The sequence below is a fragment of the Peromyscus californicus genome, unplaced genomic scaffold (genome assembly GCF_007827085.1).
Source record: "Peromyscus californicus insignis strain IS unplaced genomic scaffold, ASM782708v3 Scaffold_11__1_contigs__length_118956290, whole genome shotgun sequence".
NCBI lineage: Eukaryota > Metazoa > Chordata > Mammalia > Rodentia > Cricetidae > Peromyscus > Peromyscus californicus.
Genome location: NW_026294402.1, coordinates 11,052,436 through 11,078,386, shown reverse-complemented (window position 1 = coordinate 11,078,386; position 25,951 = coordinate 11,052,436). Strand labels below are relative to the sequence as shown.

The 25,951-nt window shown below is 49.0% G+C and overlaps 1 protein-coding gene and 1 long non-coding RNA gene across 6 annotated transcripts in view; one reads left to right on the top strand and one right to left on the bottom strand.

The window, feature by feature from the left end:
• LOC128119284 (uncharacterized) overlaps positions 1-25,951 on the bottom strand; it is a 70,868-nt gene that overhangs the window by 36,973 nt on the left and 7,944 nt on the right. The gene's annotated exons all lie outside the window — the stretch shown is intronic.
• Izumo1r (IZUMO1 receptor, JUNO) lies at positions 1,252-13,209 on the top strand. 5 transcript variants are annotated; one of them, XM_052752650.1, is made up of 7 exons: positions 1,253-2,540; positions 3,852-3,996; positions 4,647-6,427; positions 7,591-7,734; positions 8,349-8,537; positions 9,289-9,424; positions 10,409-13,209. In XM_052752650.1, the coding sequence occupies exons 4-7, from the start codon at positions 7,597-7,599 to the stop codon at positions 10,690-10,692; spliced, it is 747 nt and encodes a 248-aa protein (XP_052608610.1). In that variant the 5' UTR covers positions 1,253-2,540; positions 3,852-3,996; positions 4,647-6,427; positions 7,591-7,596; the 3' UTR covers positions 10,693-13,209. The 5 variants fall into 5 exon arrangements, with proteins under 5 accessions (XP_052608601.1, XP_052608610.1, XP_052608593.1 ...); XM_052752633.1 differs by having other exon boundaries at positions 3,801-3,996; XM_052752641.1 differs by lacking the exon at positions 4,647-6,427 and having other exon boundaries at positions 1,252-2,540; positions 3,801-3,996.

Below are 25,951 nucleotides of genomic sequence, written 5' to 3'. Positions count from 1 at the left end.
TCTCTGACCTCCACACTCACACTGTGGTATGTGTACATGTGCACACACACAATCAATCAATCAATGAATGTAAATTTAAAAATTATTCTTTACCATTTTATTCCCATAAACTACAAAATACATTGTGAAATTTCCCTGTCATTTTCAATGCATAACAGAGACACAAAGAATAAAAACAAATCTGAAAAGGTATATATTTACTTTCTTACCCATGAAATGTAAACTAATTCCATTCTTCAGACTTGAAATCATGAATGTGCCTAAGAGGAAAAATGAGTCCCAGGTTGCATCTGCTGAGCTGTGGGGAAGATGAACCCAATAGCTCCTTCCAGGGACGGGGTTCATGGCGCACTGAGAAGGTGAGGACAGACAGACAAGCACTTAAAACCAAAAAGCAGGAAGTCTGTAGTCTCTCTGTCTCTGTCTCTGTCTGTCTGTCTGTCTGTCTGTCTCTCTCTCTCTCTCTCTCTCTCTCACACACACACACACACACACACACACACACACACACACACACACACCACTTACTGTGGCCAAATACAAAAGTTTGGCTTTCCGAGAATTTTTGCTGGTAGCTTCTTGGCTTAAAAAAAAAAAGAGTCATAGGATCTTCTGCACAAAACAGTCTCTTGTTCAGTTAACAACCCCACTGTGTTTACACAGGTGAAGTTGCTTGTTAAGCTGTCTACTGCCCAGGAGAGCAGAGCCCAGAGGGGAGCATGTCCACCTGTGCTGTTTAAGAGCAGAGTGGCGGGTTCATGATAAAGGTAACACTGAGGGGCACAGGAGTGTCAGGAGGGACTCCTCACTCAAACGTGGGTCTCTCCAACTGAGTCCTGGCAATAAGGAGTCAACTGTAAAAAAATGTGTGGGGACACCTAGGACAAGGAAGGAAGCACATGAGTGAGGCTCCAGTGCAGGCGTCAAAGACAGTCCCATGTAGCTGCAGTGTGGGTTCCTGTCTCCTCACACTAGAAGGACGTGGCTGTGGCTTTGATCCTAAAGCTAAAATCAACATCAGCTCAGGTTCCTTCGATAGAAGAGAGGGTGAGTAGAGGTCGGGTGTGGAGGTGATAAGCGGCAGGCCCCCAGTGGCCACGGGGCCACTGGGCTGCATATGCTGCACCCATTTGAAATCATTCCTATCTGACATCACAAGTGTAGGAATGGTTCAAGGTCCCTGGGGAAAGGGGAAAATGTTTCAGTGGTGCCACTGATGCGTTAGTACCCTGTCCAAACACATTTTAATTTTGAGTATACTGAAGTGGCGGAACAGAACCTCTGCTGAAAACTAACCTATGTGGAGAGAACACTGGCCACAGACTTGGGCTGGAGCCCTGTGGCCTGTTGCAACAGGCGCCTTGCACGTACTCATTTGTTCAAACATTTAAAGGCCTTCTATGTACCAAGAACTATGCTAGCAGCTGGGGACAGAAGGACAGGACAAGTCCTCCCCGTCAAGGGACTCAAAGTCTGAAAAAGGACATTGTAAGTATGCTGGAGATGCACTATCTTGTAACAAATGCAATGCTATAACAAATACAGAATGTCCAGGGTATCCACAGAGGAGGTCTGCATTAGCGAGGGACAAAAGCCGACTTTCTGAAGAGTAGGGCACCAGAATGGAGCCCTGCAGGGCAACCAACTGGTGAAGAAGCAGGGTCGGGTCTTCTTGGCAGACAGCCTTGCAGGGGCAAAGGCAGAGAATGGTGGTTCATTCAGAGAGCAGCATCATGAATGCATAGGATGGGAATGGGAAGGGAGGGGATGTTTCCATAGCAACCAGGGGATGGACCAAGAAGAGCCTTACGTGTTACATTAAAACACTAACATACAGTGGGAGAAGAGGACTCCATGGTATCTATAGGCTCCTGGCCCAGGGGACTAGAGGAAGGGGTCCCATTAGCACGAGAAAGAAGATTGAGTGGGAAGCTGAGAGCAGTTGGGTGTGAGGAGCTGGGAGAAGAGTGAAATGTCACTAGACATCTTGGAACATGAAATACTACGGGCCAGGAATGGAGAGTGTGGCTTAGGCACCCATACACAGAAAATCAAAGAAGCCGTGCTGGAGGTCAGATGGTCCAGAGAGAAAGGAAGAGGCCCTGGGACAGTCAAGAACAGGTTCATGGGAGAAAATGGGGCTTCTCAAGGAACAAAAATGCTGAGATGTGGATAGAAGAATATAGAGCCCTGTGAATCAAAGATGAGGCAGGGGGATTACCTTAGTCAAAAGCCACCGAGAGAGGTCTAGAGGGGCCAGGGTGAACAAGCACGGCTTTAGAAGCAGGGTTAGGAGAGGAAGATATTCCAGGGACAGATGAAGGTATGGGGTCAAAGGTAGTCCCGGGTGGGATGCTGGGACGGACTACACACCACAGACACCATCTGAACCCTATTGTCATGACCGGTGTGGAGAACCAGCGTGGCCGGGTGTGAATGCAGCAGAGACGGCTCATGTGTCTAATTTTCAGCCCGTCTTTCCATTAGAACTTGATATTTTCTATCTGGCATCCCTCCACTCCGACGCTCTCCAGTACCTGGTAGGCTTCACACTCATTTCCGCTTTGTGATTAGACCTAAACAGCAGCTGTTTTCAAGTGGTGGTGAGAGGGCCAGCGTTAAACAGCAGAAATCTCAGGCATCATCGGAGAACGAGAGTGTGGGGTGGAGCGAGGGAGAAAAATACAACAGAGGAAGGAGGAGGAGAAGGGGGAGGGCAGGGGAGGTGAGAGAGAGTAGTCATGATGAACTGGGGGAAAGGAGAGGGAAGAGCGGGAGCAGAGAAGGACGGGAAGGAGACAGGACTGAAAAGCTGGAGAACAGACAAAGGAGCCTGGGGCACAGCTCAGTGGCGGAACACAGAAAGGCTCTCAGTGCATCCTTAGCACTTCAAACAAATTGAGGAAATAAGTTGTCTCATAGTTTGAATTGTATGAAAAAGATGGGAAAGAGGGAGGGAGAAGACAGGAGAGATCATTTTAAGCTGAGGGGAGAGGCTGGCTGAGAGGGTGGTTCAGACTGCGAAGAAGGGGAGAGGGATGGAGGGAGAGAGGAGAAGGAGGCGGGTGGGACATTAAACCAGGGAACTGTCTGAATCAGTGTTGCTGCTGTTTTTCTAAAGAAGCATCATTATGGACGGTCCACTCTAGGTCAGGCTTGTCTGCCAGACTATGTCCAGAAGAGGTGGGGAGGCTGTGGTCGGTGTTCATGGTGGCAGAGGGCAGCTGTGAGAACAGAGCTGCAGAAGGAGACAGCAGACCCAAGAGAGCATCTCCCCCACCCACAGAGAGCCTGGAGCTTCCTGGCTGGCGGGGGCAAGCTGTCCCTTCTGGGAGCCAGAACTAAGAGGGGGTCCGCAGACACTGAGGTTGAGTGGGCTGTGAGAGAGTGAGCCTTGACAAGGAGCCACCTTTCCACAGCAGGGTAGTTACAGATTTAGAATAATCGAATACTCTGGAATGTGGGGAAAGGAAAGGACTGGGGCCTGGCAGGATGGCTGGGAGGATACAAGTGTTTGCCATGAAGTCTGACAACCCAAGTAGAGGTGGAAGGTGAGAACCGACTTTACAAAGTTGTTCTCTGACCTAAACACACATCCACATATGCCACACCCATCCACATCACACACAAACACAATAATAAATTTAAAAATTTTTAAAAAGAAAAAAACGACCATGGATTAGAATAGAAAAGAAAATTGGGACCAGATTGAAAAAGGCCCATGTACCATGGAGACTTACCTTAATGTATACAAAGATTTTAAATATGAGAGAATGGAAACCATCTTTACATTTTTTAAGTATCATTCTAGATAAAAGAAAAAATTGTGAGAGATATTCGACTCTGACTAGGGATGTGCTTGAATTACTCGGAAGTACACTGATTTCCTGCTTTGAGATGCTCATGGGACCAATCCCTCAAGAACAAGATGCATGGGTTGGCTCAAAAATTCCACCGCCCCCAAGGAAAACGGAATGCGTAAAATCAAAGTGGTAGGTGAGTACTCATTGTGCAATCCTCTCAACTTCCCTTATGTTTGGAAGATTTTGTAATAAAGCCCTGGGGAGTTTTATCCTTCTAGCTGTTGCATGGGGGGAACCAGGGAGTCGGTTTGGAGTACCCAAGCCTGACCCCAGCTGCAGGGGGAAGCCTGACCCCAGCTGCAGGGGAAGCCTGACCCCAGCTGCAGGGGGAAGCCTGACCCCAGCTGCAGGGGAAGCAGAGGTACTCAGGAGGGTTAGTCAACCCCACAGCATTTGGATGGACAAAGGAGAGTGAGTGGTGTACTGTTCCTCCGCCCAAGTTACAAACTTGTAAAAGAGCTTTAACTATTTAGAGGATGAGGAGGATGTTCAGGAGTGAGAACCCTGAGTTCCCGACAGGCCTTGCCACTGCCTCTGACTTCAAGTCTTCGGGAGGGCTTTTTCTGTCTTCAAACTCACTGCTTTGGAGGACCTGATAAAGGGTGGGAGGACAGGACAGTCATCACCATCCAGCGTTCCCTGTGACCCCAAAGGAGAGAGACTTCAGGTCATTTCATACGCCGTCCTCCTCCTCCCCACATCCTTCAGAACAGCCGGAACCCACCACACCTCTTCCCCTGGCCGTTCAATCATTCTGTTGTTGTTTTTATCTGTTTCAAGCAGCTCCATCCACAGCCAGCCCTGATTTAGCAGCCTTCGGTTAGAAAACAGATTTCTCTGGAAGACTCAGCCACAATAAGGCAAAATGAGCTCTGCTCAAGGACCTCAAACTACTTCTCCAGGGACAGATGTCGGGGCTGATGGCCCTCTTGAAAGGCAGCCTCTACAGTTGTCCCTCCCTCCCTCCGCCTGCATCTGCGCTGGCTGTAATTTCGACTCATTTCCTACAGCTTTGTCCTGGAGGTGGCTAGCCAGTTCCTCTTTGTCCCTCTCTCCGCCCTGTGGAGGACAGTTTTCCATTTCAGTAATGACATGTGTGACTCATTTCTGGATTTTGGCTCTTGTCACATCTACAGCCATTTAAAACTGAACATTCAACACCAATCTCTTACTTGTCAAGGCTTGCTGCTCCCTGGGTGTCTATGAAGAACAGGACACCAGTACCTGCCTCTACTGTCCCTGTGGACACCGATACAAAGAGACCCACATGGCAGAAATGCCTTTCCATATGGTGTCTGACTTCAGGAAGGGACTCTCAGCTCTGCTGAAGACAGTATGTGAAAGTTGGGTTGGTGACCACACTGTCCCCTCCCCTCCCCAAAAAAACCAGCACACACCTCCCACACGTACACAATCTGACTGTGGCATTTAACTTTTTTTTTTTTTAAAGAAGATTGAGACCTGGATGGTTCCTACTCCTCAATCCTGGAGCTATCCCACTCACCTGGTCCATAAGCATGAGCTATGAAGTCAAACAAGCCTAGTTCAGATCCCAGTTCATTCTCTGAGCCTCAGTTTCCCCTGCCTTTGAAAAAGAGTGCCCATTTGGGGGATTATTTCAGGCAGTAAGTTAGGCTGTGTGTCAATGCCTTAGCCTTCAGTTCCATGACTAGTCTTTTCGGATGCTCAGTACCCAGTACCCAGGTGTGGAAAATGCCACCCCCACCAATCCCCACACATGATTAATATGCTTTATATACTGACTGGAAGCTGAACACCATGGGCTGTATTTTGTCTTCCTCGGTGGAAAACACATTTGTTTTTATTTTATTTATTTAGGATAAAGCTTCAGTGACTTTGGCTACTTCTCCTTTGGAGACAGAACATAAGAAACAAACAAAGATATGGGCATGGCCTCCACCGGGACCTTTGGAGCAGAGGTCACAGACCATGCTCTGTGTGCAAATGCAGGCTGTCCCTGTGCGTGCTGAGAGGTGGCTTTTGTTTTAGCTTTGGTGCTTAAATCTTTGGTTCTCCAAAACTCCGCCTGTTTGCATCCTGTGTGCTGTGGAGCTGGCTCCTGCTGCTGTGAGAGGACACTGTCACTCGGGGCACCAGTGGCTGAGTGGAGGAAGGGACGGGGGAACAGAACATGGGTGAGGAAGAGAGCTTCAGAGAGCAGAAGATGAGGATGAAAGATGTTAGGACTTCCCTGTGCCAAGACCTTCTCATGACCTCCCTTTCCACAGTCCCTGTCAACTGCTCTCACTACGGAACGGCAAACAGAGAATCTAGGTTATCCCCAGTTCTCACCGGTTAGAGGCAGTGCTGAGAGTTGAACTTACCACTGACTGCAGGGATCTCTGGGGCAGGGATGTCTTGTTTCTCTACGAGACCAACTCTTGGATGCGTGGAGGCTGAGGCTGCTCAGCTCCGGCCGTTGCTGCTCCCTGCACCTGCATCTCATAGAAACGGAAGGTGCTAAAAGGGCAGCAGGTGGGGTGCCCTCAGCCTGCTCGCCTCTGTCAGGCCGGAAGGAGCAGCAGGAGGGCCCTGCCTTGGAAGTAAGTCTGAAGAGAATGCCAAAGGGGCTGGCGTCTTCCTCTCTCCATCCTGCCTTCCTAGTCTGAGAACGTCTGTTCTCTATGCAGACGTGGAGCTGGCGCTGTGGGGAAAATGCCTTGGGCTTAGACTTGATGATGGGCTCTGCAGTGGAGTCTGGGTCTCCAATCCCTAGGATGTCTGAGGTGCTCAACTCAGGCTAGCCTTGCCTATGCCTAGGGCAGGTTTCCACCAGGCCTAGAGGACAGAGCAGCTGTGCGGTCCTGGGTGGTGAGGGCTGAATGAGGCATTCCAGAAGCAGGGTGATCCTTCGCTTTGGCAGAGGGGGATCTCTCTGTCCACCCCCACCCCACCCCCCACACTGTTAGTACAACCTAGAAGAGAACTGGGAATGTAATAATCAGCAGGCATCAAGGTACAGGCCAGCCTCCCTGTTCCTGTGCTAGGGTGAGGGCTTAGAGGAGAAGGCGCCTCACATCCTCATGCCTGGATGCCCCCCCCCCCCCCCGCCCCCGGCTCCGAGAGGCCAGCAGGGTTCCTAACATTGGCTGGCCCAACCTGATGCTTAGGGTGGCTTTGAGACAGACTGGGGCTGGCTGAAGTGAGCTGCTGCTCTAAGGAGAGGACTCTAGTTGGAGGGACAGGGTGGGCATGAGATACTCTGAGGAGCCGTGGGCCTGTGTGAACCCTTCCTAGGGAATAGAACCAGAGTTGGCACTTCATGGATAAGGCTTGCGTGGCCACCCCACCATGCCCTTTGGTCACAGGAGAATCTGCTTACTGGGAATTGGTTACTTGGCCAAGAGGCTGGCTGTGGGCTGGGACTGAAGCTCTATACTCCCAGTCCGTGCATCACTGAGTGGTGCATGGTTGGGACCATTCCCCACCTGCCCTCCTCTTCAGAGCTGCTGTTTCCATTTTCCTTTCTTTCCCCTTGTTGCTCGGTTTGGTTTCTGCATCTCTGCAATGGTTGGCAGTGGGGTGTCAGATCCAAGTATTATTCTACTTGCCTTGACATTCTCTGGTGCTGCTCTACACAGAAGGTTCTAGGAGCAGCCAGAATGTTCCAGCAACCTAAGGGAGCCTTGGAGCCCCTACTCCATCTTCAGTGCCTGGTGTTGTGGAGGGATTGGGGTGGATGCCTATCACAGGCTCCTCTCTGCAGCAGGTCATGGCACAATGGTGGCAGATGCTCTTGGGATTGTGGACAGTCATGCCCACCTTGGCAGGGGATAAGCCGGTCAACATCTGCATGAATGACAAGCACCACAAGCGAGAACCTGGCCCAGAAGACAAGCTCTTCTTGGAGGTACAGGGACCAGAACTGGCCCAGGGACTGAGGTGGCTTCTTAGACTTATTAGAGAAGGAATACAGGCAGGTGGTCTCTGTACCCCATCAGCCCTGATCATTTACTTCCTTAGTTTGTGTTTCTTATCCAGGATTTTGCTGCTGAGCTGCTCTAGCCATTTGGGAAACAGGCCATGTGGTGATCACAGAGGCTCTGTTGGCTAACCATGGGTCAGTGCAAGCCTTCCTGCCAGCATGTGCCGGCCAGACACAGCACTTCGTTTGTTTACTTGGCAGTCTCCTGATGGCAATTACAGGGGGAGGGACATCCCAGCTCTAAGTCCCTCCCTACCCTTCCTCATAACCCAGGCGCCTGCATCTCCCGGGGACTTCCTTCTGTTTGCTCTCCTGGATGTGTTACCTCCCCGGAGCTGACATCAGGAAGCTGTGTTCTGTGGCAGGAAGAAAAGGGGAGTGGGTCAGTGGGCAGGTGCCTCCTGTTCTTCCGGTGCATGGTGACGGATCCCAGGGTCTCTCCTCTACAGAGGTGCTCATGGTGTCCCCTCTCCTGACACCCTTCTGCCCAGGACCCTGAACCTCAGCCTCTTACCCTCTGCCTTTTCCCTCCCCCTCAGTGCATGCCCTGGCGGGCCAGTGCCTGCTGCACACTCGCCACAAGCTGGGAAGCCCACCTGGAGGAGTCCTCGTTCTTTAACTTCAGCATGACGCACTGTGGACTGCTGACCCCGGCCTGTCACAAGCACTTCATCCAGGCCATCTGCTTTCACGAGTGTTCCCCCAACCTGGAGCCTTGGATCCAGCCGGTAAGGAGACAGGGGGCAGACCCGTTCCATGCCCCTCCACTAATCCTAGGCCGGCATCTACAGGAGTCAAGTGGGAACAGGAGATGCTGTCCCTCTAGAGAGAAGAGCAGAGCCAGAGGCCTGGGAAAGGGACGAAGAGGAAGCTGTCTCTGTCCCTGAAGGATAGCACATCTGATGTGGCCAGTAGGATGAGGCTGGGTGGATGAGATGCATCTGAGTGTGGATTCCATCTCCTCTACTTACAAACTGTATAGCCTGGCAAATAGCCACCCAGCTTCGTGGTTCTCACTTATCCAATAATAATAACAACTAATAAATAATAATAATAATAATAATAATAATAATAATAATAATAATAATAAAAGTACCTAGGGCTAGGAGACGGCTCAGTTGGTAAAGCACTTGCCACACAAACGTGAGAACCCGAGTTCAATCCTCAGAACCCATATGAAAAAGCCAGGCGTGGAGGTGAGCTGTTGTAACCTCAGCATGCCGAGGCAGAGACAGGTGGGTCCCTGGGGCTTGCCAGCCAGGCAGCCTAGGCTGCTTCGTGAGCTCCGGGCCAGTGAGAGGCTCTGCCTCTAAACCAACATGGATAGCGCCTTCAGAGCAACACTTGAGGCTGTCCTCTGACCTCCACTCAGGCACACACACATTCCCTTGCACTTACAGGATGTGCACACGTGCACGCACAGAGAAAGTACTTAAGGACTTTATAAAAGATTAGATCTCTCCCTCTCTCTGCATGCAGGTGGTCCCGGACAGGCAGGAAGAGCGGGTTTGGGGTGTGCCACTGTGCCGGGAGGATTGTGAGGAATGGTGGAAGGACTGCCAGTCATCTTACACGTGCAAATCCGACTGGAACAGTGGCTGGGACTGGAGTCAAGGTGAGTGGACCCGCCAACTGGGTGAGGATGCAAACCCCCTTCTACCCCCTAAGATGGGGGGACATGAAAGGGACTGGGCAATGGGAAGGTAGGAGACCATCCTCAACCTCCACAGGGAAGAACCGCTGCCCAGTCCAGGCGCCCTGCCGCCCTTTCCCACATTACTTCCCCACCCCTGCTGATCTCTGTGAGAAGATTTGGAGCCACACATTCAAGGCCAGTCCTGAGCGCAGGAATAGTGGACGGTGTCTGCAGAAGTGGTTTGAGCCCACCCAGGGCAACCCCAACGTGGAAGTGGCCCTCTACTTCGCCAGCTCTGCCTCGGCCCAGGAGCTTTCTTACACCCTCTCAGCCTTCTCTCTGTACCTGCTGCTCCATTCCTGAGGGTCCCCTTTCCTACCCACATCCTTGATCCTTCTGGGCCATGGCTATCTCCTCCCTCAGGCTGTTCAGGTTAAGAGCAGGCCTGAACTTCCCATGCTACACGGGGTCCCCTCCACTGTCTGGCTCTGCCTCCGCTGGCCTGGATGGCAGCTGGTACTCAGCAGTCTAAGGTGACTTGTTTCTCCTGCCTTTAGGAATGAGCACTACTATAGGATTCCAGGCACTTCTTATGTCTACATCCATCTTTTTTTGTGATAGAGACAATGTTGACAGCCAAGTGACTGTCCTATCATGGTACCCTCAATAAAATGACAGGGAAACTTTCCTCTTCATGTGGCACTCTGTTCTAGTCCCATTGGTACCAACCCAAGATGAATAAAGAGGGAGCTGATTTGTTCTCATTGAGATTTTAATTTCCTCGATTACTAATGGGGGTGAGAATTTTTAATATTAATTGGCCATTTGGAATATTTCTCTCTCTCTCTCTCTCTCTCTCTCTCTCTCTCTCTCTCTCTCTCTCTCTCTGTGTGTGTGTGTGTGTGTGTGTGTGTCCATGTCCATCCCTTCTCTCCGTCCCTCCCCTTCCCTTTCTTGAAAAAGACTCTCCTGTATCCCAGGTTAGCCTGGAACTAGATGGCCTTCATCTTCTGGCCCTGCCTCCACCTTCCTGTAGCTGGGATTATACACTTTCGCCACTGCCCCTGGTTTCATGCTGTGCCAGGAGCTACCAGGGCTCCTACACGCCAGGCAGCACCCTTCCAACCGTGCCCATCCCGGCCCCTCTTCCTCTTCCCCACTGCCACGGCGCTGTAGTCTTGAATTCTGGACCCTTGAGCTCTGAGCTGACTTTCCCGCTTTCTGATACTGTCTTCTCCCCCAGTTGAGGACCAAACCGAGGGCCTTACACTTGCGAGGCACACACTCTACCACTGAGCTAAATCCCCAACCCCGAGGCCTTTCCACTTGCTCTGTAACACCTGAGAATTCTTTTGGTCTTGATAATTCTTTTCATCTTCATGTAAGACTGCTTTGAATTTTTCCCCCTATGGAGACGAGTGAGGCATTGGATCAGACGATTTAATTTACAGAAAAGGAGATGAGGAAAGCCAGGGGTCCATTTACTAGATCACGGAAGGAGTACTATCCAACAGACTGAGACAGAAGCACAGATTTAAACTGTGGAAGGGCCACTGGCTTCAAGTCTTTGCTGACAGTGGGCTCACAGCACCATCTGTACACCAGGAATCTCCCAGAGCCAGAAGCCGACCCTCCCCCAGCACTAGATGGTGACTTCCCTGTCACACATGTGACAGAGGGACAGAGGAGGTGATTTTCTCAAGGATGCTGATTCTTGCCTGACACAAACTCTGCTCATCAACAGACTCAGCCGGCATTCTTCCTGCGCTCGCTTATTCATGAAACAAATGTGTCCCCAGGAGAACGCCAGAATCGCAAAACCAAGTGTGGAGCTCAGAGTCGGGAGGAGGGGACAGCTGGCAGCAACAATGGGGACAAACTTGTATATAAGATGTCTAGAAGAAAGGAGCCAACTAGATGAGCACTGAGAGCGCCTCACCAAAGCAAGGCTTGAATTCCAACAAAAAGAGAAAGTTCTCAAATCCCACTGAGGCTCCAAGGCAGAGGCCACAAGGAACAGAGCTGCCGTGGCTTATAAATCAATCAGTACACACACCTTCAAAATGACACACCGGGAGCCGGGCATGGCGGCATGCGCCAAGGAGTCTGAGGCAGGAGAATTGCTGCAAGTTTGAAGTTAGCCACTATACAATACAGGAACACCCCCACCCCCATCTTTCTCTTTAGAATGGAGGACCATGGGTAATGGAATCTGAGGGTGTTTTGCTCATACAGTCAAGAGCTTAATGATTTAAAGTGTTTTTAGTTAGAAGTGTAAAACTCGCCAAAGTCGAGTTAAAACGGGGCTCCTTCTGTTAAATAGTCAGAATCCATCGGCCTTCCGTGGAGGAAGGGCTCTAAGGATGCAACTCATCAGCTCTTTCATTTGAGTCTCATGGAAGCCTTGATGTGTGGCCCTTGTCTGTTTTTCTGATTAGTGTGTTTGAAACCAGCCAGGTCTAACTCCCAGCGCCAGCAGACCCCAAAGTTCCATCTGATTCCACAACTTTAGCCTACACTATCAACCCCCCCTTCTGACCCCCATTTCCAGCTGACCCCCCCCATCTCCAGCTGACCCCCCATCTCCAGCTGATCCCCATCTCCAGCTGATCCCCATCTCCAACTGACTCCCATCTCCAACTGACTCCCATCTCCAGCTGGCCCCAGGCTCTAGATCTACACCGACCAGCCTGTCCCACAGTGGCATGAAGTAGAACTGAAGTCCATAAGGGGACACGGGTAGAGGTGCAGTTGGGTGAACCTGGGAGAGCGCATGGTGGCAAGGGAGACAGATTCCTGCCCCCTTTTGCTTTTGGGACAAGTGGCAAGTTTCATAAAAAGAGAAGTGAATTGTTGAGTTTCAAATTATTTTGACCAGAGCTAACACATATGGGCCCAAGCGACTTCTGATACACAGCTCAGAGCCCCAGCCACCCCACCTTCTACTCCAGGAGTATGACTGAGAAATACCCACTCACAACCATTTATCTATACAAAGTTAATTTTTAAACTGGTTTTTCTCCTCTGCTATACATTCAGACTACCTTTTTACACTCTGTGCTGATGGTTTCTTGAATTCATCTTCCAATCTTTTTTATTTCAGCAATCCATTTTTAATTATTTCCAAGAGATGCTTTCCATTCCCTTGTTTTTCACAGCCTGCTGTTTTGGGTTTTGTGGGTGTAATATCTTCTCAAGTCTTGCTGAAGATCTAATTAAAATTTTTTCAAACGCTTGTCTCCAGTCTCTAAAAGATGCACTTCCCCCCCAAGGTCACTCTGTTCTGTTCTCTGATGTTTTCCGTGCACAGCTGGTTTGCCAAGTCTGGTGACTTTGGCTATCTGTCTACATTTACGAGTGAGGCTGGATTAACTTTGTATAGCTGGGTTGGTTTCCTACATGGCTGTTTGTTTATATACTGCTGGGAAAGTCTAGATGTGGGGTGGGGCTGTCCACTGGAAGACTCCGCTTTAGAGCATGGAGAGGAACAAGGACCACTCCGATGAGTCCCAGCAAAGGCTGTTTGTTCAGGGCACACTATCTACAGCTATTATGGCTTGCATTTTGGCAGATAACGAAAGGCAGGAAAGAAGGCTTTGGGTCTCCCCGAAATGGGTGCCATTGGCAGAGGACGCTGGACATGGGGTGCTTGGAGTCCATATGACTGGGTAGAATAATATTTGGGTTTTATAACTTGGTCCTAATTTGAATCATGGATTTAAAAACTAGGGTAGGGGCTAGAGAAATGGCCCAATGATCATGAGCACTCACCACACAATCATGGGGACCAGAATTCATGCCCCATCACCCACATAACAAGCCAGACACTTTACAAACACCTTTAATCCTCTCTCAGAGGGACCCCAAACAGTTTTTTTCTGGCCTCCCTATATTCTCACATGTATACATGCCCACATACATGTGCTCATACATTCATCCCCACCCACACAAATAATTAAGAAATAGGGCAGTTTACAGTTCTTTGTCTAGTTCTTGCTACTTGTGGGACGGGAATGAAGATCTTCTGAAGAAACCCTTGTGTCTATCCCTTTGTCTCTCAGACTACTGACACTGGTGGAATTTCCCTAGGAATAGCATGCTGGGAGAAGAAACATGCTGGAGTCTGGTGCCAGTCAGAGGAGGAACTTGGCTCCTGGAAAGAGAGGTCCCACAGTTCCGACAACTTAGCAGACCACCTTGTAGGGAAGTTCGGAGCAGAGACAAGTATGTGGGATGACTACTTGACCATGACGTCGTGGTATGCATACCTCTGGCTGTCTGTGTAAACCTAAACCTCGTGTCAGGACTCCCATGGTGGACTTGGTCGAGAGGTGTGACTAGACCCCTCTGCTCTTCCCGTATAGGCACACTGAGTGCATCTTCTCCCAGTGTCTTTACTACATCTTGTCTCAAGTGGCCGGGTGAGGAAGCAGGCAGGATTCCTGCCCTTGGAAATTGATATTTTAATGAAAGATAGTATAAAAATGTAAGAAAACATTTTTTAAAAAACACTTCAAGAACTATAGACAAGGCATCTGCTTGAAAAGGAGCTCAGGGACCCCAGGAGGGTGAAGAGGAGCCAGTTCTGGGGTGTGTTCTTGGGCAAATGGGGAGTCCTAGTGCAGGTGAAGAAAGGGAACAGAAGATGGGCAGAGGATGAGTCCGGGGTTGAGCACAGGTTAGAGGGGACATGATGTTTTTTCTATGGAAACAGACAAAGACAGGAAATATTCAAAAGCAGTCTCAGAATAAAATGCTTCAGACATAAATCTCTGACTCAATCAGCACCAGGTTTTGGCCATCTGCTGAGCTTAGATGCTCAAAACTCTCGGCCCTTGGGAGCTTTCTGGTCATGGCGTAGGGTCTGGGCAGCTGGTCTTCATGACCAGCTTTCCAAGTTCACAGCCCAGACAGCTTATCTTTCCTCAGCCATATGGCGAGGATAAACTTTCCAGAGCACCAAACTCCACGCAAGAGTGAGATTCAGAAACCTGAGAGGATTATCTTCAGGGTAAGAACACTTTATACAGAACCTAAAAGTTGGGACTAACAGCAGAAAAAAACAAAGGAGCTTAAATTGTTGCCGCCTCTGTGAGCCTCACATCTGTCCACAGAGATGAAGGCTGTGGCTGGCAGTGGAAGCTAGAGCAGCTGCTGGTTGTGAGCTGATGGCCTCAGGCCCTCTGACTGCTTCAGGCAGGAAGGGCCTTGTACTTAGCAGGCTGTGATTACTCCCATTCAGTGACAGGCTGTATGAGGGAGGAGCAATTTTTCCTAGGCTAGAATCTGGTGCCATAGCCAAAAGCCTCAGGGAGCTGGGTCAGATCAGAGACCTGAACAGACAGGCAAAAGGGGCTGATTTCTCTAATAGCTCAGTTCAGTTAATCCTCTGTGGACATAAGCCATGTGTAGCCCCCTCCTTCCAACCCCTAAGAGTGTCACAATGGCTGCAGGAAGTTGTGGGGTGCAGGGGGTTCATTAATCACTATGTTCAAAGCCCATTTCCTAGCTCAGGGAAGCTGAGAGTACTTACCAATATATTTTTTTTTAGTGTAATGATTTTAACCAGCACCCTTTCAATAACATAGAGCATGAAACATGAATTATTATTCAGGAGAACAGAGCTCTGAACTCTGAAAAGCCGAATCTGACCAAGTAGAAAGAAAACAGGAGTGTCCAGTGATTGGCTAGATGTTAGCGGGCTTGGAGGACACTGGGAGTGGTCCACTTCCTTATACTCAAAGGACTGGAGCAGAAAGATTATAATGGCTAGTCAGAAGAATGGATCTCTGGCCCCAGAAAGAGGTGGGACACCATGAGTGGCCCTAAAAGTCACTAATGGATAACTCTCTAAGGCTGGATCCAGAAACCCTACACACAGCTGTGGCCAAACGCTTGCCTTGAGCTTTACACAACACTGTCACCTACTAAGTTCACAGTCAAGCAGAGAATGGGAGTTTGGTTTCCAACACCACCTCAGGCCTCTTCCAACAATGCCGCCTTCTGGCTTCCTCAGGTACTGCACTCACATGCACAAAACCACACACAGGTGCACATTTAAAAATAAAAAATAAAATATTTTTTTAAAAAACACTCAATCAGGTTACAAAATAAAAAGCCAGTAAACATCATAATGCTTTAAGCAACTTTAAGAGTCTGTGTTGGGCTACATTCATAGCTGTCTGTAGGTACATGTGGCCCATGGGCTGCAGGTTAGATGTGCCTGCTAGCAGAAGGCTTTCCTATATAGAACAAGATATATTACTGACTTCCTTAAGACACAATCCAGACTGTCAGTCACTGGGAAAAGACAAAGTCCTTCAGGAAAAACTGATGGTTCTAGGAACTCTAGAGAGAAGTATAAGACCTGTTTAGAATGCAGATGGGTCAGGGGACTCTGGCCATTATCCACTCTCTCCCCTTGCAAGTCTGCTGTACTCTGCAACAAAATTGCCTTGTCTTCTACATTCCTTCTGAGTTCTTTCAACAAAGAGACATGGGAAGAGGGAGGCAAGTGGAGTACAGACAGAGACCCTGGGGGAAGATCATGGGTCCCTTCTATAAGAAAGGGAAAACGATGTCTGCAGCGCCTCTCTCCTGTTCCCAAAACGTACAGCCAGAAGTATTTTCTACACATCATTGAGCTCCACTACCACTCCCAGAGCGCTGATAAGGAAAGGCTGTAGCCATTGGCGGGATTTCTTTCCACATCATGTCTTGGGTCCTGAGTCCTGAGCCTACCACATTTCATGGTGCATCTACTCCATGCTGAGAATTTTCACACACAGCATTTCTGCCCATCTGTGCTCCTTCTGTTTTAGAAAACAGCACTCCACTCACAGTACCTCTGTCAGAGCTGCAGGAGATGATAAGGCAAGCAAACAGGACAATACACAGGTCAGAGTCACCGGCTCACGCAATGAGGGGCAGCTGTTCCTCTTTCTATCCCACAAATCATGCTAATTGAATGCCAGGAAGAGGAGGCCTCCATGGCACTTCCTCTCCAACAGGACCACTCTTCTAAGAACACATCCTTCTCACCATCTTGTCTGTAATGAAGTCAGTTCCCCAGCCAGGCAGATGAGACCTGCTGAACACCTTATTCCTGTCTTCTTGCCTAAGTCCATCTTCCCTCCTTGTGGTGGTTAGTATTGATCCACTTGACAGTATCTAGATACTGAACTTCAGCCTACTCTCTCTTCTTCCTGACTGGTGCAATGTGACCATGTGGAGGGCAAAAAGGTCCTTGTCTCCAGACAATCACTGGAGAAGCCAGGACATGTTAAACACACTGCTTATCTCTCCAGAATGGTGTGTGGGGTGGGGGGTTGTTACAACCTGGTAATCCTTTGCTACCTGCTGAGCCAGGCTCTGCTCATGTCCCCCAGAATGTTATGTCTGTTTATCCCAGACCCTTTCATCCTAAATCTTGAGCATAGCTTCTAAGTACATTAAACCCATCCTTATGACGTATCACTTGTACTCTCAAACACCTTAAGTGGTTTCTATAATATCCTAGGACGAGGCCAATCCTGACTCCCACAGGCATGTTCACCTTAGTCATTCTCCCTGGACCTTATCCTGAGTACTGTTTCTGAATCAACAGAACCCATCTTTATGGAAGAAGCCAGATGTACTTTTATTTTCTTTAATTTTTTGATTTTTTTGAAACAGGGTTTCTCTGTGTAGCTCTGGCTATCCTGGAACTCCCTCTGTAGACCAGCACTGGCCTCACTGTAGACCAATACTGGGATTAAAGGCATGTGCCACCACCATCCAGCCCACATACACTTTATAAAGAGTTTCAATACAAACATATCTTAAGCTTTGTTGTACTCATGGGACAGAGTTACTTGTTATCAGAAAACCTTTTTCCCCCAAAATTGTGCTGTGCTTAAACATGACTAAAATAAACAAACTGGTGTCAGACTCTCAAAGTCTTGACCAGTATCGGTACCTAAGTCGGGCTGAACTGAGTTTCACTCCTGTCTCTTCATGGACCATTTCCCTGCCAGTCAAGAAAGCCTGCAGGGAACCCCACATGACCAGGCACCTCACCTTCCCTGCCATGGTTGACTGCACCCTTAAACTCTGAGCCAAATCAACCCTTCCTTCCTTCCTTCCTTCCTTCCTTCCTTCCTTCCTTCCTTCCTTCCTTCAATTGTTTTTCTCAGGTACTTTGTCAGAGCCACGGACAAGTAGCTGATACACACCCCAAAGCCACACGGGTTGGAAATGGATGATATTAATTAATCAATCATTGATCTAGTTTGTCTTTGGAATAAAATGAAGCTTATTATCCAGACCTTCAGATGCTTTTCTGTTGTTATCTTCCTCTCTTCCCGAGCACTAAATACCCCTGCCTGAGCCTCCCTTGGGGTAATCCCTCCCTCATACCCTGGCTGAGCATTGTGCTGTCGTGACTTCAGGCCATGATGACTTCAGCCGCTTTCTCTGGCTTGGCAGAAGTGGTTTTACCATCTGTGGCTCTGCTAGGAAACACGATGGGAGCAGAGACTTGAGACGTAGAACGCTGGGAGGAAATGACAGCAGGATTCAGATCCCACTCTGAGCTGCCCGTGATGCCAACAGCATCTGAGATAGAACACACTTTACCACCCAGAGGAGCCATGTTCTCCGTTTCCTCACTGTGGAGAAGTTAGTTTCTTCTCTGGGACTGCTTCTTAGAAGGTGGTGGCAGACACCACTCAGGTTACAACCCAGCATTTTCTCTCACTGTCTAACAAGAGAGAGGGTTATAGTTTCATTCTGAACCCATGCTTCTCTTTTGAGCACTCAGCTTTCAGCAAAAAGGACAGGTTACCTCACTCCACAGCCCCCCTCCGCTCTCCCCATTGGGTCAAATGAAGGCTCAGGTAAGAAGCAGGCTTTGTCCTTCTAAAATGACCAGCAAGAAGCTTTCCAACTCTGGGTGGAAACAAAGATCCCCCACCCTAGGGGCAAAGGAGAACAAAGAGGCTGCAAGGGCCCCAGCCACTCCTTGCCAGTCGGCAGAGATGCAGAGTTAGGTAAAAGTGGAAAGTCTCACCATTCACAGACAAGGCTATGGGGACCACTTCAGCATGCTCTGATTGGAGTTTGCTGGGTAAGTCGGAGGCAGGGTGGTGAAAAGTGGGGTGTCTTATGTGATTGGTCTGGCTCTCTGGGTGCGGGCCTGCAGGGGACCAGAGAGGAAAGGAACTGGCATCATCACCCTGGGACTGGAAGTACAGAGCTGCGCGCAGCTTCCCACTTGGGTGACACAGATTTCTCATGGTTTTGGAGGGTACAGTCAGCCATAGCATCGGATAACAAAGTATCCCTAACTGTTAGTGACTTAAACCATTTATTATGGTACATTTTCTCTGGGTCAGAAATCAGAATGTGGTTTAGCTGATCTTCAGTTCAGGGTCTCTGACAGGGATGTAGAGTCACCACGTTCTGTAGTCATCTTAGTGATGAAAACAGAGACAGAAATTAGCAAGACAGCGTAGGAGCAAGGACACCAAAGACCATAAATGTCCTTGGTTCTCCAGCCAGAGATGCTGAAAGGGAGTTCTGACTCCTCTCTTCCTGGATGGGCACCCTTGCTTGGGCTATATGTAGGAGTTTGACTGACACTCCAGTCCAGACACAAATCTCTCCTAGATCCCTAGATTCCCCAGTTAGAGCCCATCTCTTGAAGATTTTAGAGTTACCTCTTTGGAGGTCAGAGTGCTACCGTAACAGAGGAGACCCATCAAGAGAAAGCTATGATGTCTGCTGGGTTACCATAGCAGTGGAGACTCGAGGCACAGCTATGGTGGACTCCTGATGGTGGGGATAGGGCCATTCTCCCTTCCACAGTTTTCTGAGATTCCTTGACGGTAAAACAACCTCTTTGCTTTTCCAGTAATTCCTGATTTGTTGGCGCTTACCGTGTTTTAAAATCAATTCGTCAGATGGGGCAAACGATTTCCTATCTGGAGGACCATGCAATACCACAATAGGAGGAAATAAGCAAAGGAACAAGGGAAGATAATTACATAAACAGCATTAAGAGCTGTTTGTCCTTGGCTAGAATGTGACTCATTTGCTCTGCAAAAATCTCTCACTGAAATGAGAGCCGAGTACAGTACGGAGATAACACCCTCTCCTATTTTGCAAAGCCAGTTGTTTAGAAGCAGATGTCTATAAATTAACCTCTGTCTGCAAAACATCAGCACACATTAGCGTGCATTGTAACCACAGGCCTCAAAGGTTGGTATTGTGGTCCCCACTGATGAACGAAGAGTTACCAAGCTAGAGTGGTTGGGAGACTCATAGTTCCAAGGTGCCTGAGTGGCAGAGCCTTCAAGAGAGCATGCAAAGTGCCCATACACATCTGCTTCTATTCCCCAAAGGCGGGAGTCTGTTTAATGGTTAGAATGGCAGACTTATAGAAAGCACCTATCAGAACAGGTTCAGATGAACAGCAGCAAATCCACTAAAAGTCATTCATATAAAATGAGGACTTCAATTCCCAGGTCAACCCAGCATCTCTGGGTTTCCTCTATCTCTCAGAACATTATCTTGGCCAACAAGCAGCGTTGGCCACTGGCTTCAAGGTCTCAGCTCTTCAGTCTATAGATTAAAAATCATAGTCAGGATGGTTGAGTGACCTGACAAAAGTGTCCCCGGTAGGTGGCCACTGAGTTTCAAACCAAGCATCCCAATCCATGGCCTTTCCTGCTCCTGACTGACCATCCTCCCAGCAATCAGCTCTCTGCCAGTGCTGACCTGGGTCTAATGAATCTTTGCTCATCCAGCTCCTCATCAACACGATAGGTTCGTTTCACCCAAGCCTGGGTTTTTAATGGCTCTGATGGTAGAAGTGACAGTCCCTGCTTTGCAGAGAGAAAGAGATGGCTCAAGTCAGAGCTGACAGCATCCCAAAGTCACATGGGAAGCTGGTGATTGACACAGATGTCTAACTTCTGACATTCGGCCTGATGTTTTAAATCAAGATGTGCTGAGTGAAGTATCTGTCTCCGCCTCTGCCTGGAGCATGCCACAGAGACTCTAAAACCCACAGAATTTCCTCAGGAGTGCTTTCTTCATGCTAGTAAAGTGCATCATGCCTACTAACAAGCATTCTGAAATCCTAATGGCAGGTCTGTACAAGGCAGCTCCGTGGAGCTTCTCGGCCTGTGAATAGGTTGATGTGCTGGGAGGGTGACACCCTGACTCCCCAAGGACAGGACACAGAAGCTCTGTGTCTTTCTTCAGCCTCACACTGCATATCTGTTGTAATAATGGGCTGGGGAGATAGCTCAGTCAGTAAAATGTTCACCTTGCAAGCATGAGAACCCAAGTTCAATCCCCAGAACCCACATTTTAAAGACTGGGCAAGGTGGTACACACGTGTAATCCCAGTAGTGGGGAGGCAGACAGGTGGGTCCCTGGGCACACCTGTGCACATGTACTCACACATATACACCTCCACACAATTCGCACGTATGCACAGGCGTGTGGATACATACATGTGGACACCTATATGCTCACACACTAGCACATACAAAAGCATATCTAGGGAGTGGAGACCCTCCTTGAGTTCTGTGCGGTGCTTTTATCAAGCTGTCCAAGCCTGAAACTGTGGCCAGGCAGGCAGACACAGGTGTAGGTGGCAGGTGGCCTGGGGGTGCTGGGACTGGCACCTTGAGTCTAAAGTGGGGGTGATCCTCACTCTGGAAAGCTCAGTTGCAGTAAGCAGACCTGATGCTGGGTGCCTTGCGAGGAGATGAGGGGCAAGCCAGGTCCACTGGCTTGGGAGCCTTTCACTGCTGGGACAGGATAACCCCCCCTCCTCTCCACGCCTGTCACACCACGCAGCAGGTGCTCATATCTCTCAACTCCCCAGAACTTAATCATCAGCTCTTTGAGAAAAACGACAGTACCTTTTCGGTTTTACTGCCACCTCCATCCTTGGTGGGTGTAAGTACCCGTGCTTAATGAATTAATAGCTAAATGGCTGACTGCCGGGTGCTCATCACTCAGACCGCGATTTCTGCCCCACGCCTTCCATCTGCATCCCTATTTCCTGCACAAAGAGGGTAATTGCTCCGCATAAGCGCCGCTCTCTCCCAGGTGCACTCTGTGTTCTGCTGAAGAACAGTGGCGGCCTGCTGCACGGGAGATTCACTCGTTTACGCCCATCAGCCCCGTGCCTAAGGAGAAATGATCTATTTGACTTGATGCAGCCAGCCGAATGGCTGAACTTCCCAGGCTTGGGCCGTGTCTCAGGAAGGAGCTGTTCCCCACACAATTCTTCCTGTGCTTTCTGTCTGCTTTCCAGAAAATGGACCAGTGCTGTTTATAATAAAGTCAGGGACCACCAGAAATCAGTACGGACAGAATGCCTGGCACACAGCAGGAATGTCTGAGTGACAGTTAAGCAGTCCCTGGCTCAATCTTTTCTGCTTTCTACTCCCCTGCCACTCCCGGGACAGGAGTGCCTCTCTCTGGAGCTTGCAGTCAACTCAACACATTTCTGAAAAGGGAGAGCCCAGCTTGGACATTCTAGAATATTCCAACCTGCCTCCAGGTGACTACCTCCTGCCCCTTTAGGCTTTGGAGAAGAGGGCATACTTTAAGGATATTCTCTCTCTCTCTTTCCCCTCTCCTCCCTTCCTCAGTTCCTTCTACACCCCTCTCCTCTCTCCTCTCTCCTCTCCCTCCCGCCCTCTCTCTCTTCCTGCACTGCCGTAACCCCCGCCTTTCTTCTACTGGAAAGGGCTCCACTTTGTACGCTGCCGTCCTTCACCTCTGCTCTGCAGTCATTTCTTTGAGGTGGTGTTGACACCCTCCTTTCTTAGGCGGTAGGACTCCTGATCTAGTCCAAATGTCATAAGAGCTATTAGAACAGTGGGGAGAGATCTTTAAGGAAAGAAACCACAGAAGTGTTTGTCAAGACTCTGTTGCAGACATTTAGCTAAGACTCCTTCCCAGTGATTCTGTGCTGCACACTCAGCAGGTCTTCCTTAAAACACAACTTCCTTCCTCAGACAGTGATGGACTTAGTAGGGGAGCCAGGCAAGGGGAAAGGAATCTACAAAGTGCCTCGGAAAACTAGGCATCCCTGCTTCCAAAGAAGAAGGCTCCTATGACGATCAATCTTCATGTCAACTTGATTGTAATACAAAGTATCTAGAGCATTGGTGATTTACAACTGTGGGTGTGTCAGTGGGGCTATTTCCAGATGGAAGAAGATCTATTCCAAACCTGGGCAGCACCACGCCATGCCAGGGGATCTTGGAATGAATAAAAATGATCAGAGGGCGGCATGAGACACAGTCAGAGAGTGAAAGCCGTGGTCACATGGCCCGACAAGCTGAGTCCCCGCCTTAGAGCTCAGTGTGGAAGGAGAGGACTGACTCCCGACAGTTGTCCACACTCATGCTGTGTATGTACACAATAATAAGATATTTTTAGCCAGGTGTGGTGGTGCACACCTTTAACCCCAGCACAGGGGAGGCAGAGGCAGTTGGATCTCTGTTGTGGAATATTAGTTTAAGATGTGTTACATTCGTTTATGCTGTGGACTATTTGTTTAATGATACAAAAATGTGTTGCATTCTTTTATGCTGTATTTGTTTAACTCTGTGAAGCTGTGTTACCTTGCCTGCCTAAAACACCTGATTGGTCTAATAAAGAGCTGAATGATCAATAGCAAGGCAGGAGAAAGAAATAGGTGGGGCCACCAAGCAGAGAGAATAAATAGGAGAAGAAATCTAGGCTTGAGAGGAGTGAGGAGCGAGAAAAGGAGGATGCCAGGGGGCCAGCCACCCAGCAAACCATGGAGCAAGCAAGAAAGATATATAGAATAAAGAAAGGTAAAAAGCCCAGAGGCAAATGTAGTTAAAGAGAACAGGATAATTCAAATTAGAAAAAGCTGGCTAGAAATAAGCCAAGCTAAGGTCGGACATTTATAAATAAGAATAAGTGTATTTATTTGGGAGCTGGGTGGTGGGCTTCCAAAGAGAAAAACAAAACAAAACAAACAAACAAAAAAAACTACAGATCTCTATGAGTTTGAAGTCAGTCTAGTCTATATAGTGAGTTCTAGGACAGCCAGGGCTGCACAGTGAGATCCTGCTTCAAAAAGCCAAATATCAGCCGGGCGGTGGTGGCACACACCTTTAATCCCAACACTTGGGAGGCAGAGGCAGGTGGATCTTTGTGAGTTCAAGGCCAGCCTGGTCTACAGAGCGAGATCCAGGGCGCAAAGCTACACAGAGAAACCCTGTCTCGAAAAACAAAAAAACAAACAAAAACAAAACAAAACAAAACAAAAACAACAAAAAAGCCAAATATATATAATTAATGAGTAAAAAAGAAAGCCGGCTGATTCCTCTAGAACTCCCCCTTTCTCTGCTTCTGGACCTGTCCAGATGTGTGAGCAGCCTTGAACTCCTGCTGCCAACCAAGGGCTGCGCTAGCCACACACTTTTCCCATTGTGTGGATTCTTCCTTGAAACCATGAGCTAAACTAAAGCCTTTTTTAAGTCATTTTTTAACATACATTTGGTCACAGCAAGAATAGTAAGTAGCACCATTTCTAGCCTGCTCTCGGGGTGTGGATATGTGATCCTGATCCAACCCTGAAAGAATAGGAGGTGAGGGGCCATGCTGCCACCAGAGCCACGCTGGTGTGGGTGGCCTACGCTGCCACCTGGGGCCATGGTGTCATCCAGACCCACGCTGCTGCTGAGAGCCATGTCTGGGTTGATGTCTGTGGCCCGTGTCACCTCAGCGGGCCATAGAAACCATTCATGACAGAATCAGAGGGCCATGCTGAGCTATCCCCACACTTCACTGGCCCTGGGAAGGCTGACCCTGCCTCTTGCTGGACACCGCAGCAAGAGAGCTGGCCCCAACCCTCACAGGAGAGCTGACCCCGACCCACACAGGAGAGCTGGCCCCGACCCTCACAGGAAAGCTGGCCCCGACCCTCACAGGAGAGCTGACCCCGACCCTCACAGGAGAGCTGGCCCCTGCACTCAGGAGAGACGGCCCCACCCTCACCGGGGCGAGGGAGATTGGACATAGGGAAGCTGGCTCTGCCTACCATGCCCACCTGAGGGGACCGCCCCAGTGGTCTGGACTGACCAACTCAGCTACTACTCAGGCCCACAGCCAGTCTGTGGGTTGGCCCACCCTAACATCTACCCCATCAAGGACCTGCTGGAGTCCTGTGGAGCGATACAAACAGGACCTCCATGACTGGGGCAGCCATGGGACATCCCAGAGGAGTTTCAGTGAGGATCCAGTGGCATTGGTGAACCAGAAACCAGAGACCTTGAACCAGATCAGTGACTCATTGCAATGAACATTTGCAAGTAAAGCAGATGGGACAAAAGGGTGTACTGTGTGACACACCACAACTCCCAGTGCCACCAAGACGAATGAAGAGCGGTTGGAGAGCCTGCAAAGACGGAGGAGTGAAGCGTCGGTCTTTTGTTTTGGTTCTTTATTGTTGTTTGTTTGTTTGCTTTGTTTTGGTTTGTTTGGTTGATATTTTACATTTTTCTTTGAGGAGGTTCTGCAGGTGTGAGAGGAGAATATGGGGAGACTGAGAGGTAATCAGAATTGGGGTGTATGATGTGAAATTTCCTAACAACCAATAAAGAAATTGTGTTTTTAAAAAATAGGAAGTAAGACTTACAAAAGTTAATCAAGATGAGATAAACAATTTAAATAGACCTATAGCCCCTAAGGAAATAGAAGCAGTCATTAAAAGTCTCCCAACCCCCCCCCCAAAAAAATTACCCAGGACCAGATGGTTTCAGCACAGAATTTTACCAGACTTCCAAAGAAGAGCTAATATCAATACTCCTCACATTATTCCACAAAATAGAAACAGAAGGAACATTGCCAAAATCATTTTATGAGTCCACAGTCACCCTGATAACCAAACCACACAAAGATTCAACAAAGAAAGAGAATTACAGACCAATTTTCCTCATGAGCATAGACACAAAAATACTCAATAAAATACTGGCAAACTGAACCCAAGAACATACCAAAAAAATCATCTACCATGATCAAGTAGGCTTTATCCCGAAAATGCAGAGATGGTTCAACATAGGAAAATCAGTCAATGCAATCCACCATAAAGGCTGGCCCTCTGCCCCCACACTGGCAGACTTCTGTGCTCAGGTATAGGCCTCACCAGGCAGAAGAACAGATGAGTGACCCACCTGCCAGCTGAACTGCCCCATTCCCTAGATTCAGTTCCCAAAGATGCATTCCATGCCCCATCCCACCCCACCACTGTCCCTCCTGCTGCTGTGCCCTTGGCCCCAACTTGGGCAGATTTCTGCTGCCCAAGAGCAAACCACACCATTCAGAAGAACAGGTACAGGCCAAGCAAGCCATAAAAACACATAGGAGAACTCAGGCAGAGACTCCCTGCTGGACCAGAGATCATGCCTGCCCCTAGAACCACAAATAGGCAGCCCACCGGAGGACCTCCACCACTCACACAGT